General features: G+C 43.7%; 3 protein-coding genes across 3 annotated transcripts; 1 reads left to right on the top strand and 2 right to left on the bottom strand.

Annotated features, from left to right (window-relative positions):
* Positions 1-643: 643 nt before the first annotated feature.
* LOC116031816 (60S ribosome subunit biogenesis protein NIP7 homolog) lies at positions 644-2085 on the bottom strand. The gene is made up of 2 exons (XM_031274125.1): positions 1995-2085; positions 644-1576 (listed from the first exon to the last, which is right to left on the bottom strand). The coding sequence occupies exon 2, from the start codon at positions 1555-1557 to the stop codon at positions 994-996; it is 564 nt and encodes a 187-aa protein (XP_031129985.1). The 5' UTR covers positions 1558-1576; positions 1995-2085; the 3' UTR covers positions 644-993.
* A 575-nt stretch (positions 2086-2660) lies between these two features.
* On the top strand, positions 2661-5726 carry LOC116031622 (RHOMBOID-like protein 10, chloroplastic). Its single transcript, XM_031273868.1, has 9 exons — positions 2661-2935; positions 3554-3789; positions 4091-4145; positions 4258-4338; positions 4420-4516; positions 4624-4691; positions 4770-4868; positions 5002-5043; positions 5390-5726. Exons 1-9 carry the CDS (start codon positions 2768-2770, stop codon positions 5531-5533), a joined length of 990 nt encoding a protein of 329 aa, XP_031129728.1. The 5' UTR covers positions 2661-2767; the 3' UTR covers positions 5534-5726.
* A 663-nt stretch (positions 5727-6389) lies between these two features.
* LOC116033013 lies at positions 6390-10382 on the bottom strand. The gene is made up of 5 exons (XM_031275766.1): positions 9985-10382; positions 8954-9063; positions 8497-8865; positions 7239-7980; positions 6390-6719 (listed from the first exon to the last, which is right to left on the bottom strand). Coding segments are annotated over exons 1-5 (1473 nt in total). The 5' UTR covers positions 10235-10382; the 3' UTR covers positions 6390-6717.
* Positions 10383-21326: the final 10944 nt, after the last annotated feature.

Below are 21326 nucleotides of genomic sequence, written 5' to 3'. Positions count from 1 at the left end.
AATTTTTTTTAAAGCAAGTTTGCATTGCCATGGGAGGAAGAAGAAATCAACTTTTAATACCAAACATTGACTTAGTCGGTAAAAGTCTCATTTAAAACTTATTTCTAGTGATGAGTAATGTGACTTGTTTTCAGTGATAGAGTAAAAATATCTATATTAAAAAATATCATATTCAATTTGACAGATTCTTTAAATAATTTTACCAAAAAAAAAAGTCACTCACCATAACATTCTAACGAATATCATCTTCACTTCTTAAAAGTGTACTTTTAGATGAAAAAAATTGAAATATGTTTAATCAGCTTAGTTGACATGAGTGACCGTGCACTCTCGTCCCTTAAGAGAAGTCGGAAGTTCAAATTTTGTATAGAAAAACTAGCTAGCACTACAGTTAGAGCCTATTTATGCCTATTTATGACACCTCGTGGTTGACAAAAATAAGTTGAAATATATTTTGAACGAACTACAAAATACTTTATGGTTTAAACTTAAATACCAGGGATTTTGGGAAAGAGGGAAGAGAAGCATTATTCATTGTTCTCTCCATGCATTCCAATTAAGCAGTAAAACTTGGAGAAATTTACATGTATATGTGAGATATTTTCATAAAAATAACACAGAACATTACACTGTAAGCATGACATTTAGAAATTATACATTCATGTTTGCCCAAGCAATTGACACATGGAATTATAGTATTAATTGATCAGCAGAAAACAGTATTACAAAATCTTTTAAACTACATCAATAATAAAAGCCATATTTCATGGGAAGAAATAAAAAGCTCAAAATCCTCCCTACAGATATCCAAGCATAATAGGAATCAATCTAAAATTTTAATGCTCTGATCATAATACTTTTTAGTAAATGCAGGTAACAGCAAGAGATATCAGTTACCAAAATTGATTTACACTGGAATGTTGCAAAGCTGATTTTCCCAAATGAAGACTAGCCCACAAACTGAACCAATTCAAGCGGTAATCTTTTCCGGTTTTAAAGGTCATCCTCCGTCCTCAGGTACTCCCCAATATCAGCTTGGTGCAACACCACATTCCCATTAGGATCCAGCTTCCTACAATCTTGTGTACTCTTAGCAGCAACGCCGAATCCCAGTGGCACATCGGACATCGAGAACACCACAACCCCATCGTGCTCGTTGACATTCTCTGTAATCCTACCAACACCGCCTTTCAACACATTGTTTCCGTATAGGAAGCTCATCTCAGATGTGGGTTTTAGCCAAACTTTGTGTTTCGCGTGTGCAGCTAGCAAATTCAGTGACTGGATTGTTAGGTGAAACTTGCCTCCTTTAGTGAATTTCCCTATTTGGGTCCCCAGCGAGATCAGATTATCTCGCTTTATGTTAGTGGCTCTCTTCACGAGGGACTCGGACACATAGTAGACTCGATTCTTTTGGAGACGGAAACAATACCGCCCTGGAGCTGGGTCGGGACCTTCATGAGATGGGCTCTCCACAATGTTCTTCAGATTGTTTCCCACAAATTTAAAGAGCTTTTCGAAAACTTGGGTGGTCTCACTCTCATCCAATGCCCTCATATTGGGTTCCTTCTATTTCCTGTTTAACATTCACTCTTAAACCTTAAATTGAATTTAAAACAAGAAATCCTATTCAGAATTACTAATAGTAGACCACAGATACAAGGATAGCTACAAATCTATCAATCGTTATATCGTGGATCCTAATCCAATACACAGAATTTGACTTCATAAGATACAGAATTCATGTTCATAATGCAATGATTCATCAACTTTAAAGAGCATTGAAAAACTCGGAAAACCAAAAAACCACATTAATCCATTTTTCAGGTATAACAAAAAGCAAAGAAGGAAAACAAGCCACTAAACATCACATTTTTCATCAATTCTAGCATATTGAACAACAAGAAAGTACTTCATAAAAAAAACTCATGCGAAATTCACATAGCCTAATATCATTTATTCCATGAATACCGAGTGCGAAGATGGAGGCATACCTGGGCAGAAGCTTTGTCTGAATTCAAGTATCGAGGGTTTTGTTCAGACTAGGGTTTTAGGCAGCGATTTGGGATGTTATATATGGGCCTGAGGCCCCGATACTCATAGCCCATGAAAGCCCATTTTCCAAGCTAAGGGCAAATTATTATCTGGACTCAATTCCATTTTGTAATGTAAATGCTCACGATTAATATTATTGTGATAATTTTTCGAATAACTCGACTAGAATTATTTTTTAAATTACTCAAACTTGTAAAATAAGTTAATAGTTTAACTCGTTTATGCCTTTGGACCTTAGGCCATCCGCACGCGTAAAAGAATGGTGATTGCAAAGTCTATTTGACAATTTTAAAAATAATTATTTTAATTATTATTAATACTTATAAAATAATAAATTATTTAATAAGTTGATGTGATAGTATGGTTATTTTTGACTACTATTGCCTTGTTATATGTAGTTTCTAAACTTATTGAAGCCCAACGAGTTAATATCGCCTCACTAGATTCAAACTCATGATCTCTATTTAGAATAGTCACTTCGTGCCGCTTAAGTGCTTGACAATAATGTGACATTTTGAAAGTGAGAGAAGATTGTTTGAGTGCCGATAGTCTTAGCCATGCATATTTAAGGTGCGTTTGGCAGATAAACCATTTGAATGTTCAAATCTTACCCTCTTCCAAAGGGAGCCTTAAGAACTGACATTAAAGCTGATGTGAAGTTGCTATCATTGGTGGAAAACCAGGAGACTCAGAAGGATCAAATTGCAGGGGAATGGTGGGTTCAGCAGCCGTGCCGTCCAATCCCAAGTTTCCCGCCCCAATTCCCCGTCGACTGGACCTCACCACCGCCCACCTCATCACCAACGCCGCCGCGCTCCGGCTCGGCAACTCCCTCTGTCGCCGTCTTCGTCTCTCGTGCCTGCTACGCTCCTCCTTCAAGGTACAAATGTATCCTAAGATGCTGCCTTGTAACTTAATTAGGTTAAATTCACGCAAGTCTTTTAAAAATGCACATTTTTTATTCAATTTCCACATGTTCCTATCATTTTTAGCTTATAATGGGCATCTCCTAGTCAAAAGAGGTGAATTATATTGATCATATTGGGTAGATATTCAGCATAAAATCTATGGTTCTGTAACTTAATTGGGTTAAATTCATGCAAGTCTTGTAAAAAAAAGCACATTTTTATTCAACTTCCATCTGTTTCTAACGTGTTTTAGCTTATAATTTGCAGCTCATAGTCAAAAGAGCTGAATTGATCATATTGAGTAGATATTCAGCATGAAATCTATGGTTTTGTTTTTGAGTGACAAGGAAACCTGCAGCACTACCTACCTAAGGGTGTGCACGGGATAAACCCGCCTTATGACCCTAGGCAAAGAAATCTATGGCTTTTGTAACTTAATTGGGTAAAATTCATGCTAGTCTTGAAACAAATGCACATTTTTATTCAACTTCTACCAATTTTTTAGCTAATGATTTGTAGCTCCTAGTCAAATGAGGTGAATTGATCATATTGAGTAGATATTCAGCATGAACACTATGGTTGTTGTACAGAATATTTGTCATCATGCTGGTGCTTCCACGTTTACGGCCCTTCAACTTGATGGGTTTGATCTTCTTGACTGGTCACGGGATGTGCTCTCTACTGCGTGTATGAGCTTTTCTTTTATCAGTGGAGGTGGAAGTAGAAAGGATTCCAAAGGGTTTGGAAAGTCATACTCAAATTCATCTAGGCATTTCATATCTAATGACCGGAAATGGACCAATCTTCTCCTAGCCATTAACATATTGTAAGTATTCTGTTCTAAGTAGAATTTGATCTTTGGATCCTGCCAATTTGTTTCCTTTAAAAAACGGAAGGATATTGATTGAAAATGAAGAAATCTGTTAGCAGCGTTGATAAATTATATCATTCTTTAAGCAACTTACATGTAGCCTGTGGTCCAAATATTGGGAAAAAAACTATGACAAATGAAAAAGAAGATTCTAAATCAATGTTATTTAAATTGATATAAGTGATTGAGCATGGTCTGAATATTGTTGGTGTTGTATGTAGATAAGTAAACTTTATCTATCTCAATTTATGTTCAGAGCTTATATTGCTCAAATTGGAACAAAAGGGCAACTATTATTTTTGGGAGCGAAGGTTAGACTCTTATCAACTTTAGAAGTCTTTCAACAACATAAAACTGTAAAAGTTTTGTCTTCTCTATCAAGGATGATTTTATCTCCGACAATCCATTAGTATATGAGTGCAGATCAATAGTCTAATAGACAAAGGACAAATATGGAGGTTGGTTACTTGTTCGTTCCTGCATGCAAATGTCGGGCATCTCCTGGTAGGAATTGAACAAATGGTTTGCTGAAGTTGCGACTGATTTCTCGTTTTAAGGGATTGAAACAAGTATCACTTCTTTCAGGTCAATTGTTATTCCTTAAATTCTGTTGGACCAGCCATTGAGAAAATTAGTGGTCCGAGAAGATATATTGCTGTTTACTTGATCTCCGCAATTGCAAGTAACATCCTCTTCCTGTGCATTATTTTCCATTTGAAAAAAAAAAATGCAAAAAACAATACAAAAATACCCCTTCTTGATGCTGATTTCATGTTTGAGATGAACCAGGTTCAACATTTAGTTACTGGCACAGTAAAGCACCTGCAGTTGGTGCATCGGGAGCAATTTTCGGACTAGTAAAGCTCTTAAACTTTTGAATCACAGCTCTTTGTAGATTTTCTTTGATGATGAGTTGGTATTGGTGGCATTATCAGGTTGGATCTTTTGCTGTGTTTGTATTGAGACATAGAGGCACAGTCAAGGGCACCGAGGGGGATCTTGTTTATATAGCACGCATAATTGCTCTAAATATGGTAGGCATTCAATTCCTTGCAATTTTTATTTATGTTGTTTTATTTTATTTTTTTGAAAGCATGAGGGTGTTCTAATACTCTTTCTTATTACAATGTCACCTATACCTAATTATAACACATGCCTTTCATGCAGGCCATTGGGTTTTTATCAAAAGGCATCGATAACTGGGGACATGTAAGTTCACCTATAACTGTTTGCTGCCTTCTGATTATACTTTATGTTGTGCTATCTATGAAATAGTTCACTTTTGTTGTCTAATCATCAATACCTAAGTTACACTTGTTCATTAAAGTTATTTTCTTAAACTTGTTGAACATGAAAACAACGGAGATTTCTTCGCATTTACTGCATTTTTTGGTTTCAGAGCATCTTTCAAGAATTAAGATAAAAGTTATGGCTTCCTGTAAAATTCTTCGTACAAAAGTTTATTATCTGGCGTTCGCTTACATAGACATTACCCGTAAGCATTAAGCTTTATTTATGCCTGGTTTGAATGTAGTTATTTTGATTGATATTTCAGCTCGGCGGTTTAGTAGGAGGAGCTGCAACATCATGGCTCGTTGGTCCTGCATGGAAGCTTGAATCTGTGAGCGAAGGCCGGAGAGTCTTTGCTGACAAGGCACCAATCTTCTCTCTCATTAAGAGCAGAAAGACCAAGCCTTAATTCAAATGAACTGGTTTGGGGCTTTTCTGGGAAGCTTCTGTATAACATGAAAATTTGAAACTGCTACAATCTATGTTTAGTTGGTATGTTGTTGTGTCCTGCTCAAATTTTCTGTTCAATGATCTGTTTGTGTATTATGAATATTTGTACAGACTGCAGTTCTGAAATAACAAGTCAAAAGTTATTCCTGATATTTGGGACTGCAATCAGAAGCCAGAATTCCGATTCTTCTTTTGGTATAAGAATATATTGAGAATATTTTTTTGGAAAAGTTCTACTCTCAATTTTTACTTCCACACACAAAATCTTAATGTAGAAACTTGTATTGGGACCCACATGAAAAAATTAACTTATTCGTGTTCGTCAGATCAGAGAGTAAATTTAGGAACTAAGATTTGAAAATTCATGTAGTAGAACTATATTTCTTTTGATGTAACATTTGGTTAAGATTTAAGAATATGTTGGAATTTTTCATCTAGACCACTAAATTTTAGCGAAAGTCATTTTTCTCCGAAACAACCTTATTTTCCAAATCAAGTCAACCTAATTTCTGTTGACTTGATTTTTCAAGCACATCCAAACACTGGAAACCCATAAAAGTTTCCAAATACACCCTAAGCTAAATTGAACTTCAAGCTTTTACTATTCGAGCTCAACTTGATTACACCCCTAATCTTGTTTACAATTACATTTAGATGGTGATAAAGGGGGTTGCAAGACGTGCACAAAAACCACTACAAATTCACAGGCAAAGGGTTGCAGACTTTTGAGGTTAATTACATAAAATCATTTCATGGTAGAAAGTTAGAAAATCCCTTTAATATATCTGACTACTAAGTTAAGGTATAAAACATTCTAAACAAAGCATAGTTGTCACAATAACTTTTTACTATGTAACTGTGTTCTGAGGTCTTTTACACACTTTAATTCACTCCGGATTGCAGGCGTTCAAAAGGAACCAGCACATTTTACAATTGGTATCCCATTGAAAACCTGCAACGAGGCGTTAAGTTTCAAATAATTGGTTTTATAAGTTATGTTCCCTTCGGGAAAATTTTACTGTACTTCGTGTGTCGAGGGGGTAACACCAAGGCCTGCCACCTTTTGGCTTTGACCTGCTACTTCTCATAGTTCACATCACTAGCCTGTGATAATGCATCAACCTTTCTTCCAAAGCTGCTACATCCTAATGAAAACAAAATGTGACCATTCATAAATCATTTAAGGCATGGAATCATATAATGGGCAAATAACTTGTCATCACATCCAATAGGTAAGGAATGTTAAGACTAACAGCATGTTTGATTCACGGAATAGGCTTGGAATGAAATAACATTCGTGGAAATGTGCATATTACATTGTTCGGTAAGTTTCTTTATTCCCGGGAATGAGATATTCCCTTTGTGCAAGGGGAATTAGGCTGGTATTAGGCTATTATTGAGTTTTCGGGAATACCTACTTTTTGTTAATGTCTAATTTGCCCTTAATTAATAATTTATGCTTGATATGTCAAGAGGATCACAATCAGGTGGTATACATAAAGCACTAATACTACTTATACCCAACTTGCTATTATAGTTAATAGCTATTTATAGGAATTATAGACCTAGTTCCAACTAAATGCCAATAAACAGTGTATGGTAATTGGTAAATGACATAGATAAAACATACAAAAGTATAAGTTTTCAATAATGTGACAACTTACATGATAGAGAAGATGACATTGAGGGCGGAACTTGAGGTGAATACATGAAACCTTTGTGGTTTCCATTGTCCTGGTCTCCATTGGAGCCATGTGATAAAATAGCTAGAGGAGACGGAGCTTGGGGAATCTTTTGAACGTGACTTGTATGTGGAGGATGAGTAGGCAAAGGAGACATATAATTAGGAGCCGAATTGAGACCATGAGAAGTTGGGGATAAGCTTGGTGGAATTATGGAACCACATGGTCCAGTGGATGGCACATGTGGTGTATTAGTATCAGGCAATGGTGACAAAGAATAGTCAGGCTGTCTTGCAGGAGTTTGGCCATACAAGTGGTTAGCATCAGATGGTTGTGAAGTAGGACACTCACAGCAAGGCGTTAAGTGACCAAAGTCGGGTAAGTGGGCCGGAGATGGAGATGGAGAAAAAGCCGGTGAAGGAGATATTGACGGTCCCTCGGGATCATTTTGCACTGGAGCTGGAGATGGAGCTGGAGAAGGAGCTGGTGGTGAAGCCTGCAGTGAATGATTTAGAAAGGACGATAGACTTACTTCCTTAACCTTGCCAAAAACAGAGTTATTAAGGCCAAGATTCGTTGCAGGAGGGGATCCAGTGATAATTCGAGCCAATTCTCTCAATCTTTCCTGAGGCAGATCTCCTACATCTGAAACAATTGAAGCTTCAACCGTAACAGGGGGTTCCACCGTGGAGCCCTTTCTGCTGTTCACTTGTACGCATACATTCTGACAGAAGAAGAGAAAAGTGATAAAGATATAACCAATCACATATATGATGTATAGCTTTATGAACAAACAATGTTTATCAGCTAAGGGGGTTCTCACATGCAATGCCATGCCTACAAAAGAAACCTCATAAAAATACAAGGCACCAAAAGAGCTACAACGTAATCTGTGTCATTCTCATTATTGTTAACCTGCTAATACAAATAATGCTTTGACAGAATGTGTATTTTCATCATGCCATTGTGCCAACAAGACCCAGAAGTGTGTTTACATAATTCTCTCGTGCATCTATTAAAACTCAAGATGGAGTATATGAAAGTTCATGAACAAGTTCCGAGATAGAAAGGCTGGCAAACCAAGGTTAATTTTGTTTAAATCAGTAAACTTGAATCTTACAAACAACACATCTAAAATACGAGCAGGCAATCCCAAACAAATAAAACATCAAGTTCACAAGATCTAAGTATTCATGCACATATAGAATATATGTTGAGAAGTGAAGAAATTACAGTATACCTCATATGGCTGGAGATGTAAACCTGACCTCAGCTGCTTTTTGAACTCAACAAAATACTCTTTTATTTCACCAATTGAATTATTGAGAGTAAACTGGAAGAGAATCTGCTCTTGCCAAAATGGAGAGTGAGGGTCAGGATTTAACGTCACTCCACCTGGAAACTTTAAAATCTGAAAAGAAGATGGGCGTCCGAAAATTGAGTTGGTCAAAATCAAATTAACTTGTTGAAGAAACACATCTAGAAGAGAAGATCTCAGCAAACTTAAGGACGCTGGAGTTATAGATGTATCAATTGGATTTGAAAGGACACCAAATGTCACATTAGTCTGGTTAGATACGCCTGCCTGATGCAAAGATAGAATTGCAACCTGCAGCCAATTATCAAATTACTTTCCACACTAAGAAGATAGATAGATAGAGAAAATATATACTTGAGATGTTGAAAATAGCAAAAACCTTTGTAAAAGGGACTCCTATCTCCCCAAATATATCGTATTCTAGTCTAGCAATGTATGGAATTAGATCTGAAACTGTTTTATCCAGCTCGAAGTATGCTTGTACAGAGGCTGGAGTGAAAAAAAGTAACAATGAAGCCATCAAAGACAACAACGATCAGTTATAAAGAACAAAAGGGCCAGAAAGTGTTGTGGAACAGTTATATTTCACTGATAATATATATGTAATCGTAAGTAACAACTAACAAGGCAGAACCTTATAAAGCTAAATCTACCAAAACTATTTGGTCATTTTGATTTCCAAAGTATTTCGAGCACCTACAATGCTGAAAGCAAATCTCCAATTGATACTCCAATTTCAGCAAAATTTACACTCATAGAGAGATGGCAATTATTTCAAAGCATCAAAAGCCAAAACCAAAAACATAGAAAACTACACACAAACCTAGCACACCCAAAAGCTTAAAGAAAAGGCAAAATCTCCTATGAGGATCCATGAGACGGGTCAGGCTTCTCATAAGTATTACACTTTCCCTTATAACAATTTTCCTCATAAATAATTTTTCAACTCTTAGTATTACATTTTGATTTAAAAGTATTAAAATTAAATTGTCCAGCATAATTATTACCTTTTCATCTTTGACCCGACCAGTAAGTCGACTAATCAAGGCATTTTATTTAAAAGTATTAAAGTTTTCATCTAAATTGTATAATATTATATTTTCATCTTGACCCGACCTGTAGGTGGACTGATCAAGGCATCAAGCATTTCAAATTCCAGTACATTAAACATAAATAGCATGCTTCTTACATACCCAATTTATGACATCGCGGCATAGCCCGTGCCCGTAGACACGCAGACTATCCAAAAGGGGAAAAGACCCGAGCATTTTCGATTTTCTATTCGCAAAACCCTAATTACACAACAAATAAGTTCAAACACCGAACAGAAAGTTTCCCCAACCACTGAAAACGAAACTACAAGTTCACAAAAACATAGAAATTGAAGTATTAAAGCTGGCGAGAACTCACAGCCGAGCTTGATTGAGTGATTTGCTTCAAACCCGGATTGGTTAGAGTGACGAGGAAGGAACCAGAACACCGCCGACAGAAACACAGCGATGCTCAGCAACAAGATGAAGAAACACTTGAAACTGAAGAATCTACAGAGACCCATTGAACATCTCTCGCAGAAGAAAATTGTGGAGCCGCCGTCCTCTCCCGACCCATTTTGCAGCTGCTGCAGATGCAGTGGCAGACGCTGATCGTCCGATTTCCCCATTCGCTGAGCATCTGGAACAGTTTACTACCACTACTATTGTGCGCTCTTACACCTCTCTCTCTCTCTCTCTCTCTCTCTCTGTCTCTGTAGAGTTCAGAGTTTCTATTTATGTTCTTTTTCTTTCTCTCTCTAACAAATGGAGAGCAGACTGTCCACTCAGAGCTGTTAATGGGTGACGAATATATACTTATATATCTTTATTATTTATTTTCAATTTTTTTATAACCTGACTTCCGCACGTCTGCAAAACTATATTCACAATTGTTTTTTTCTTTTTTTTTGTTATACCAGGAACATGGTTCACATTAAAAATTTTATATTTTTAATAAACACAATTTGTACTTACAATTAACAATTTCTGCATATATGTAAATAAATAACTTAATAATTGCTGATACATAATATAATAACTACATGTATAAAACCTGTCAACTGCATGTACTTGGGAAAGGCGACCAAAATTGGTCGCCTTCTCCAACGATGGCGACCATAAATGGACACCCTCGCAGGAAAAGGTGATCTTACCACCGGAAAAGGCGATCTTGCCGCCGGAGATGATGACAGGCGACGATTTCGCCGTCGCCGGTCGCCGGAAAAGTCATCGCCGCTGGCCGGAATAAGCAAACGACATGTTAAAAATATTAATTGTTATTTTTTCAGGGTTTAGTGGCTTAATTGCTTTATTTTTTTGAATTCAGTGACTTATTTTAAAATTATTCAAGTTCGATGACTTAATTGTTAATTCTCAAATAGTTCGATGACTTATTTACACGTTTTCCTTATAAAAATTTGCATGTTTCTACCTTTCTTAGCTCCTAGTGCGTAATGTCATGTATTCAACTCATTTTTAATTTAGTAATTATAGTTGGTATACTGGTCATGCCAACTCGTCAACTTTTTGCAACTTCGTCCCTTTTGTTTTCCAATTGTGTTTGAACCCATTAACAGGGCGTTTGGTTGGGAGGAGGGAATTAGGAGGGAAAACAATTGTAATTCAGTGGAATTGCAATTCAATGAATAAAGTAGGAATTGAAATTACATTGTTTGATATGCAGGGATAGGAGTACAGGGAATTTAAAGGTAATAAGTGACAGAATGACTAAAATGCCCTTATTTAATAATAATAATAATAATATAATTTTACACACAATAAGCAAACTACATATCTTAAAATGGGTTACTGCTTTTTTTTTTGAAAGGTAAAATGGGATAATGCTAAACTGCCATATATAATTTTGCTTATAATGGAAATTACCCCATGGAAGAAGCAGATTCAACACTTCATAGTTCATACATCATACATACACTTCATATATATACAGAACCTTGTAGTCCAGTGACATTGTAATAGAGTTAGTAGTATTAAAAAATATATATATATATATATATACAGAACCAGAGATAGAGATGAGAATGACAGGTGAAAAGCAGCCAGACAATTGTTTTATTTAAGGGGCAAAATAGTCATCACAACACATTATTTTCTCTCATTGACCACCGAATTGTAATTCTTAGGGGGGAGGCATGAATTGTAAATCAACAAAGGGAGGGAATTGCAATTCGGCCGAATTGCAATTCCCTCCAACCAAACACTAAATTGTATGTTTCATTGAATTCAAATTCAATTCCACCCTTATTACACCCAACCAAACGGCCGTAAGTTAGTGAAAATATTTTATTTTGAAAGTAACATTTTGATCACTTTTGTTAATATTTTGTATTGGGGCCCTTGTTTGAAAATGTTGGTTTGGCCATATTTAAGGATGACATGAAATTATATAATAGCTGGATATGCTATGGCTAAGGAACGTGGATGAGAAGCAAAGTTAACAGGAAAAGTGTGGGAGAGAAAGCAGAAAGAATATTAGAGATTGGATTAGAACTTCAAAAAGTGTAGTTCTTGTGAGTGGTCACCACCACCGATATTTCAAAGTGGTTTCAAGTGATGTCAATGGTTGAGAAATAGTATAAAATTGAGTAAATTCAAACTAGGTTGGTTAGACGGTTTACTTGGTAATTACAAGATTACAAATTTGATTCATAGTGAAAATGATTGAATTGGTCAGACAATTGATTTGGTAACCACAAGTCTAGTTAATAGCCTTCTAAATTTAATCCAATTTCTTTTCTTGTGATTATTTGTTAATTATCATCACAAGGCGGATATCGTGTTATAGGCTTTCTAGTAGATCAAAGAAAATTAGTATAAGTTTTTTTTTTTAAACACTAAAAAATAAAATAAAAGGAGTATAAAATTTAAAATAAAATAAAATAAGAATATTTTGATTTTATGGGCACAACCTTTCTTGGAAATTGGAATAAAGCTATTTGTCCTGATATTTTTAAAAAATAAATTATGCCTTAAGTATTAGATTTAATAAAGTCAAAGATCATGCATAAAATGCACATCTTTGTCAACGTTGTGTCTACTGCTTCTACTAATTACTATATTATTTTTATATCTCAAATAAAACTAATAATTGTGATAGTGAATATACTCCAGGACCGGTCGGATGCACTCCAGACCCGGTCTTTTGCTTTCGGTCGGGGAGTCGGCTGGTCGGGATTCTGATGTGGGCTCGGCCGTCACGGGTTGAACAGTGCCCCCGGCGGGCTCACGACTCGGCGTGCCAAGGACTGCCACGTACTCCTTCCCGCTTGGGCGTAGAGTGAAGAGGGCGCATGCACACCACGTTCCCGCCATGCCGGAGGTCCGGCAACCGTACCTTTTCCTCCCTTATAAATAGCACATTTATGGGGAGAGAGAGGAGCTTTTTGACTGTTTCTAGACGAAGACTTAAAGAGAGCTCGGAAAGTAGGAAAGCCCACTGCCGACCTGCCGAGCCCTTTGAGCATTTATTGACTTGTAACCGGGTTTGGATCCTTGAGTTAATAAAGATCTTATTTTCCAGTTTTACTTGGTGCACGTATTTTACCACATCATTTTGGCGCCGTCTGTGGGGAGACGCGACTTAAAAGCGGTCATTTGCGGTCCTACCATGTATCCGAACATGGATTTTTATGATAACCAAGAAGCCGACGACAATTACGATCTTCGCTCTCACCTGAGCTCCCGACTGGATCGCAACAACATGGCTGGAGTGCCGCCACCGGAACCAGTAAACGTTATCCACCAAGAGGTCCCTTTCCCGATCCCTGAGGGCTCGGTACCCTACCATTACCCTATGCCCAGGGGACCGATGTCGTACCAGTATTCAATGGACCCAACCATGCAATGGTGGCCAACTTCTCCGAGGTTTTACCCGCATCCATATGGTTATCCGCCTATGCAGCCAATGTATCCCGCCATGCCCGTTAGGCCGGACACGACGATTGCCGAGACGACCCCTGCTGTCCCACCTGCACTGCACCGTTCCCAATTCGAGCGACGATCCCGTGGGTCTGAAACCATGCCCACGGCACCGGCTCGGAGGCCGGCACTATCTCGGCTTAGTACGTCGGACCGGCCTAGGGGGGTGCCACAGGCGGAGGCATCGCAGGCGCGGACAAGTGCTTTCGATCGGATTGATCATCCCAATATCCGTTCGCGTGGACGTGCCGCCCGAGAACCTCAACCGATGAGCACCTCAACAGCCAGTCATTCCAGCGAAACGAGCTCTTCATACACGAAGCTGAAGAAGGATCGCCATGATGGGACGAGCTGGGGCCTGGCTCGGGGAGTTCTGGACCAAGTGCGAGCAGAATTCAACAAATGGAAGAAGGAACAGGCTGAGGTCGGCCCCGGAGGAATGGAAAGCAATTTATTCCGGGCCCCGTTCACTCAAGACATCATGGACCAGCCGTACCCGATGGACCTTCGTGTGCCGGGAAGTAAAGACTACTCTGGGCGAACTGATCCGAAGGAACACATTAACTCTTACCACGGGAACATGTTGATGATGGGGGTGTCTGATGCGGTGATGTGTCGAGCGTTCTATTCGACTTTGACTGGTCGGGCGGCCGAGTGGTTTGCCTCCCTCGAACCAGGATCCATTGCTGACTTCGTCGAGCTGGCGAGGAAATTCATCCACCGTTTTGCAATNTTGGGCGTAGAGTGAAGAGGGCGCATGCTCGCCACGTTCCCGCCATACCGGAGGTCCGGCAACCGTACCTTTTCCTCCCTTATAAATAGCACATTTATGGGGAGAGAGAGGAGCTTTTTGACTGTTTCTAGACGAAGACTTAAAGAGAGCTCGGAAAGTAGGAAAGCCCACTGCCGACCTGCCGAGCCCTTTGAGCATTTATTGACTTGTAACCGGGTTTGGATCCTTGAGTTAATAAAGATCTTATTTTCCAGTTTTACTTGGTGCACGTATTTTACCACATCATTTTGGCGCCGTCTGTGGGGAGACGCGACTTAAAAGCGGTCATTTGCGGTCCTACCATGTATCCGAACATGGATTTTTATGATAACCAAGAAGCCGACGACAATTACGATCTTCGCTCTCACCTGAGCTCCCGACTGGATCGCAACAACATGGCTGGAGTGCCGCCACCGGAACCAGTAAACGTTATCCACCAAGAGGTCCCTTTCCCGATCCCTGAGGGCTCGGTACCCTACCATTACCCTATGCCCAGGGGACCGATGTCGTACCAGTATTCAATGGACCCAACCATGCAATGGTGGCCAACTTCTCCGAGGTTTTACCCGCATCCATATGGTTATCCGCCTATGCAGCCAATGTATCCCGCCATGCCCGTTAGGCCGGACACGACGATTGCCGAGACGACCCCTGCTGTCCCACCTGCACTGCACCGTTCCCAATTCGAGCGACGATCCCGTGGGTCTGAAACCATGCCCACGGCACCGGCTCGGAGGCCGGCACTATCTCGGCTTAGTACGTCGGACCGGCCTAGGGGGGTGCCACAGGCGGAGGCATCGCAGGCGCGGACAAGTGCTTTCGATCGGATTGATCATCCCAATATCCGTTCGCGTGGACGTGCCGCCCGAGAACCTCAACCGATGAGCACCTCAACAGCCAGTCATTCCAGCGAAACGAGCTCTTCATACACGAAGCTGAAGAAGGATCGCCATGATGGGACGAGCTGGGGCCTGGCTCGGGGAGTTCTGGACCAAGTGCGAGCAGAATTCAACAAATGGAAGAAGGAACAGGCTGAGGTCGGCCCCGGAGGAATGGAAAGCAATTTATTCCGGGCCCCGTTCACTCAAGACATCATGGACCAGCCGTACCCGATGGACCTTCGTGTGCCGGGAAGTAAAGACTACTCTGGGCGAACTGATCCGAAGGAACACATTAACTCTTACCACGGGAACATGTTGATGATGGGGGTGTCTGATGCGGTGATGTGTCGAGCGTTCTATTCGACTTTGACTGGTCGGGCGGCCGAGTGGTTTGCCTCCCTCGAACCAGGATCCATTGCTGACTTCGTCGAGCTGGCGAGGAAATTCATCCACCGTTTTGCAATCTCTCGAGCTGCCAAGAAACACTTCACCTCCCTGGAGAAGGCCAAGCAACGAGAAGGCGAGTCCCTGACCCTCTTTAGCGAAAGGTGGAAGGCCGCTGTGGCGGAGATAGAGCCGGTAGACGATCGCACCGCGGTCAACCTACTGCTCTCTGCGCTACGGGCGGGGCCTTTGTATCAGGACCTTGTTCTTCACCAGCCGAACACTTATCAAGAAGCCTTGAAGAGGATGGCCGATCACGCGGTGGCCGAAGAAGCCAACGCTGCCAAGCGCCTGTTGGAGACCGGAGGACAAGGTCGGAGAGATATGCGACGACAACCCGATCCCCGGAGGAAGGATCAGGATGGGAATCCGATCTACACTCCCTTATCAAGGCCAATCGGCGAGATCCTGGAGTACGCCCAGTCCTGCAATATGATCCAACTTCCGGCCCCAGCGAGAGATGGCCCCGACAAGGACAAATACTGCGCCTATCATAGGAACCGAGGACACGAGACTGATGAATGCCATGTCCTCAAAGGGCTTATCGAAGACCTCTTGCTCTCGGGAGAATTAGCGCAGTTTGCGGCCGAGAAGAAGAAGAACCGACGCCGGGGGTGGAAGAAGTACTTCAAGAAATCTGACAAAGAGAAGAAGGACAAGGGACCAGAACCCGACCATGACCCTCCTGCCGCCGGGTCGAAACAAATCATTCATGTTATCTTCGGCGGGCCGGAGGGGGGCGACAACTCGGAGCGCCGACGAGTGGTCGAGGGACTTGCCCGTATGTTCGATCAGTACCAGTCAACCTGGGAAGAGAATGAAAGATGAGCCGATAACTTTCACTGACCGAGACCTTCCCCAGGGCGCAGATCAATCTGCCGAAGCCCTAGTCATCACGGTCGACATCTGTGGAGCCGAGGTCCGACGGGTGATGGTGGACACTGGTAGCAGCGTTAATGTGCTGTACTTAGAGGCCTTCCAAAAGCTGAGAATCGAGAGATCAGCACTAACGCCGGTTCGAACACCGCTGTCGAGATTCACGGGCGATATGGTCCACCCAGAGGGAATGGTCGTTCTCCCGGTGGAATTCGGAGTCTACTCGAAAATTCTGAAAGTAGAGATGGAGTTTATCGTCGTCAATTTGGCATGCGTACACAATGTGATCTTAGGACGCCCGGGGATAGCTCAGATGAGGGCAATCATCTCCATGCCCCATCTCTGCATGAAGTTCCCGACCCCGGAAGGCGTCGGAACAGTCCGAGGAGATCCACGGTCGGCCAGATTGTGCTACGTTCGGGCAGTAGAAAAGCAAGCTGCGAGCACGTCCCGTGTGAACACCATTGCTCGACGGAAGGATGAGGAAAGGAAGGAGCAGCCTGGGCCCTCCGAGCCCGTGGAAGAAGTGCCTCTGGAGTTGGAGCGACCGGGACGATGCATCAGAATCGAAACATCCCTGGACCCGGACCTAAGGCGATCGATTCTTATGGTGCTGCGAGAGTTCGCCGATATCTTTGCCTGGGGCCCGGAGGACATGCCCGGAATTGACTGAAGTGTCATATGCCATCGGCTATCCGTCAGCCCGACCTCCAAGCCTGTCAAACAAAAGCAAAGGCACTTATCCGTCGATCGACGTGAGTTTGTTAAGGGGGAAGTCAAGGCCCTGCTCTCGGCAGGACACGTCCGAGAGGTTACGTACCCGGAATGGGTCACGAATGTAGTCCTGGTCCCCAAGCCACCGGCTTGGTGGATGTGTATTGATTACACCGACCTCAACCGCGCATGCCCCCTTGACCCGTATCCGCTCCCGAGCATTCACCAGATGGTTGACGAGACGGCGGGGGCGGAACTCATGAGCTTCATGGATGCCTTCAAAGGGTACTACCAGATCATGATGGCCGAGGCCGATGAGGAGAAGACTGCCTTCGTAACACCGGACGGGCTATACTGTTACCGAGTGATGCCGTTCGGATTGAGAAATGCCGGGGCTACGTATCAGCGAATGATTAATTCGGTGTTCGGGGGACTACTCGGACGATCTATGGAGGCTTACATCGACGATATGCTCGTCAAGAGCACTACTCGGGCCGACCATCCAGGTCATCTCCGAGCTTGTTTCCAAGTCATGCGCGAACATCGATTAAGGTTGAACCCAAAGAAGTGCACTTTTGCCGTACAGACTGGGAAGTTTTTGGGCTACATGATGACCAGACGCGGAATAGAGCCGAACCCGACCAAAATTCAAGCCATCCTGGATATGCGGCCCCAGACCAGCATTAGAGAAGTGCAGCAACTCACCGGCCGATTGGCTGCGCTCAGCCGATTCCTCTCTAAGCTAGCCGATCGAGCTCATCCCTTCTTCAAAATCTTGAAAAAGTCCAATGGCTTCACTTGGGACGATGACAGCCGGGCAGCTTTCGAAGACCTCAAAGCCTATTTGGCGTCCCCGATTGTCTTGTCAAAGCCCGAGCCAGGAGAGGATCTTGAGGTATATCTTGCTGTTTCCGATCGGGCCGTCAGTGCGGTCTTGTGCCGGGTTGATAATGAAGGAGTACAACGACCGGTGTACTACGTCAGCCACGCTTTGCAGGGACCGGAATTCCGATACACTCGGCTGGAGAAGGTGGTGTTCGCGCTAGTCACGGCGGCGAAACGACTGACGCCTTATTTTCAAGGTCGGAATATTTGAGTGTTAACAGATCAGCCGATTGGGGCCATCCTCAGGACCTCAACCTCTTCGGGACGCCTGGTCAAGTGGGCCATGATGCTGACGCAGTTTGCATTAGAGTATAAGCCCCGACCATCCATCAAGGCCCAAGCTCTAGCTGACTTCATGGTGGAGTGCACCGCGCGAGACACTGAAGCCGACCAGAATAATCCCCCTGCCCCTGAATGGTGGGAAGTTAGTACCGACGGGTCCAGCGGGAAGAAGGGAGCGGGGGCGGGGATAGTCATCACGACCCCCGAGGGCTTTAAGGCTTATTACGCTATCTTGCTCCACTTCTCGCCGACCAACAATGAGGCCGAGTATGAGGCCCTAATCGCCGGACTACAACGAGCGAGACAACTGGGGGCGAAGGCCGTCCGAGCGAAAACGGATTCCGCGCTAGTCGTTGGACAGGTTAACGACGAGTTCGTCACCAACGGGGATAAGCTGATGATCTACAAAGATCGGGCGTTGGCCATCCTGCGACAGTTTGAGGCTCATGAGCTCACTCACATCCCCAGGTCAGACAACGCTGATGCCGACATGTTATCCCGGTTGGTACATGAGGCCCCCGAGCATATATCGAAGATAGCCCACATCGAGGAAGCGACTGCGCCTTGCATCGACGCCCTTGAGGTGGAGCCGGTCGAAGCGGAACAGGACCTATGGATAACCGACCTCAAGGAATACCTCCAAGATGGGAAAATGCCCGACGAAGCAGATCGAGCGCGGAAAGTGAAGCTCCGAGCCCCCAGGTTTCAGGTCGTGGACGACCGGTTATACCGACGATCCTACGGGGGCCCTTTGATGAGGTGCTTGAACGCATTCGAGGCGGATGTCGTCATGAAGGAGCTGCACTCAGGCCTATGCTCGGCACACCAAGGGGGCCGATCACTCGCACGCCGGATCATGGTTATGGGATATTATTGGTCGTCCATCCAATTTGATTGTGAAAGCCTTGTCAGAGCGTGCGAGCCTTGTCAGAAATTTGCAAAGACTCCCGGTCGACCGACGACCTTTTACCAACCAATCAGCACGGCTATCTCATTCGCACGCTGGGGGGTGGACATCATAGGTCCGTTCCCGATCCTGGCAGCTCGGAAGAAGTTCGTGATCGTCGCCATCGATTACTTTTCAAAGTGGATTGAGGCGGAACCCTTGGCGACCATAACGGCTCAGCAGTGCGCACGTTTTGTATGGAGGAACGTCATCGCCCGCTTCGGAGTCCCCGTGCACCTGCTCACGGATAATGGAAGGCACGAAGTCCATTCGATCGTCTGTGGCGTATCCCCAAGGCAATGGACAGGTCGAGAACGCGAACCGAACGATCTTAGATGGGCTGAAGAAGAAGCTGTTTGATGCTGGTCGAAGCTGGGCGGATGAATTGCCTTATGTATTGTGGGCGTATCAGACGACTCCTCGGGAGGCCACCAAGGAAACCCCCTTTGCACTAGTCTATGGTGCTGAAGCTCGGCTGCCGATCGAAGCTTGGATCCCGACGTCCCGAGAGCGGGGGTATGACGAGGATAGCAACGAGCGAATGATGATTGACGAGCTTGACGCCGTGGAGGAAAGAAGGGAGGTCGCGGCCCGGAGAATCGTTGAATATCAGAACAAAATAAAGCAGACCCGAGACCTTCGAGTTCGGCCGAGATATTTCCAAGTGGGAGATTATGTCCTTCGAGAGCGAAAGGCTAGCCGACCAAATGAGGGCGGAAAGTTCGCACAGACTTGGGAAGGACCATATGTCATCTCCGCGGTGATCCGACCTGGCACTTACAAGCTGGAAATAACCACGGGGAAGCTAGTGGATCAGATTTGGAACTCAGAGCATCTTGTCTTGTTCCACCACTAGTTAGGAGGTTGGATAATGTAATCGGGCCAAAAGGAGCCCCCCTTAGTGTAACGAGTTTACATTGGTTGAATGAAGAGCTCCGGCTCAGTTTGTTTGGACATTGTTGCTCTGAATCGGGAGTAAGGTGCCCGATTATGCTGGTCAGCCGACCTTGTGGCCCTCGAGGCCGATGGGAGCAAGGTGCCCGATTACGTAGGTCTGCTGACCTTATGGCTTTCGAGGCCGATGGGAGCAAGGTGCCCATCTTGGGAGCAAGGTGCCCGATCACGTAGGTCTACCGACCTTGTGGGGGAGCAAGGTGCCCGATCACGTAGGTCTACCGACCTTGTGGCCCTCGAGGCCGATGGGAGCAAGGTGCCCATCGACCTTGTGGCCCTCGAGGCCGATGGGAGCAAGGTGCCCATCTCGGGAGCAAGGTGCCCGATCACGTAGGTCTACCGACCTTGTGGCCCTCGAGGCTGATGGGAGCAAGGTGCCCCGATTACGTAGGTCTGCCGACCTTATGGCCTTCGAGGCCGATGGGAGCAAGGTGCCCGATCTTGTAANTGGCCCTCGAGGCTGATGGGAGCAAGGTGCCCCGATTACGTAGGTCTGCCGACCTTATGGCCTTCGAGGCCGATGGGAGCAAGGTGCCCGATCTTGTAAATCTAAGGAAAATAAGCAATGCACTAAGCTAGAACCAAAAGTTTTAGTTAAAACCATTTGAGGTTCTCGGCACATAGTGGGCTGAGCTCCGCGTGTTCGAAATGTTACAAAACCCTCCTTTTGGCCGTTCATTCCTAGGGGCTTGACTTAGAATAAGGCCTAGGGCCGGGGTCGGCCACCTCGCCAGGGAGCAGGGCCAGCACGGCCGGGAGATCTGTCTCCTCAAGGCCCTCGGTCAAGGCCGTGTGAACTTGCTCCTGTATGGTTCGGCAGCCCGAGGAAAAGGCCCATTGCCCATACACCCAAGTGAGCTTATCGCCAACCTCCGTGTTGATGAAGGCGGTGAGGAACTCCTTGGCGATGGCCTCGTCGGTGCAGATAAACCGAGCAAGGCTACTGGCATCCCTCATTTTGTCAATGGCCTCCTTCTCGGCCCGCTCCGCCTTCTCGGCTCGGCCCTCGGCTTCGCCGAGCTTCTTCT

This window comes from Ipomoea triloba, chromosome 10, assembly GCF_003576645.1.
Source record: "Ipomoea triloba cultivar NCNSP0323 chromosome 10, ASM357664v1".
NCBI lineage: Eukaryota > Viridiplantae > Streptophyta > Magnoliopsida > Solanales > Convolvulaceae > Ipomoea > Ipomoea triloba.
The sequence above is the reverse complement of the archived record's forward strand: the minus strand, read 5'-3'. Positions and strand labels throughout refer to the sequence as shown.

What these genes read in the sequence shown, in the direction of transcription:
- LOC116031622 (XM_031273868.1), top strand. Translation starts at nt 2,768, where the DNA reads ATGGTGGGTTCAGCAGCCGTGCCGTCCAATCCCAAGTTTCCCGCCCCA. An exon ending in CGGGAGCAATTTTCGGACTA is followed by an intron (nt 4,692 to 4,769) that starts GTAAAGCTCTTA and finishes TGGCATTATCAG; the next exon opens with GTTGGATCTTTTGCTGTGTT. An exon ending in GCATAATTGCTCTAAATATG is followed by an intron (nt 4,869 to 5,001) that starts GTAGGCATTCAA and finishes CCTTTCATGCAG; the next exon opens with GCCATTGGGTTTTTATCAAA.
- LOC116031816 (XM_031274125.1), bottom strand. Translation starts at nt 1,557, where the DNA reads ATGAGGGCATTGGATGAGAGTGAGACCACCCAAGTTTTCGAAAAGCTC.
- LOC116033013 (XM_031275766.1), bottom strand. Translation starts at nt 10,234, where the DNA reads ATGGGGAAATCGGACGATCAGCGTCTGCCACTGCATCTGCAGCAGCTG. An exon ending in TAGGAGTCCCTTTTACAAAG is followed by an intron (nt 8,866 to 8,953) that starts GTTTTTGCTATT and finishes AATTGGCTGCAG; the next exon opens with GTTGCAATTCTATCTTTGCA. An exon ending in TACATCTCCAGCCATATGAG is followed by an intron (nt 7,981 to 8,496) that starts GTATACTGTAAT and finishes TTCTTCTGTCAG; the next exon opens with AATGTATGCGTACAAGTGAA.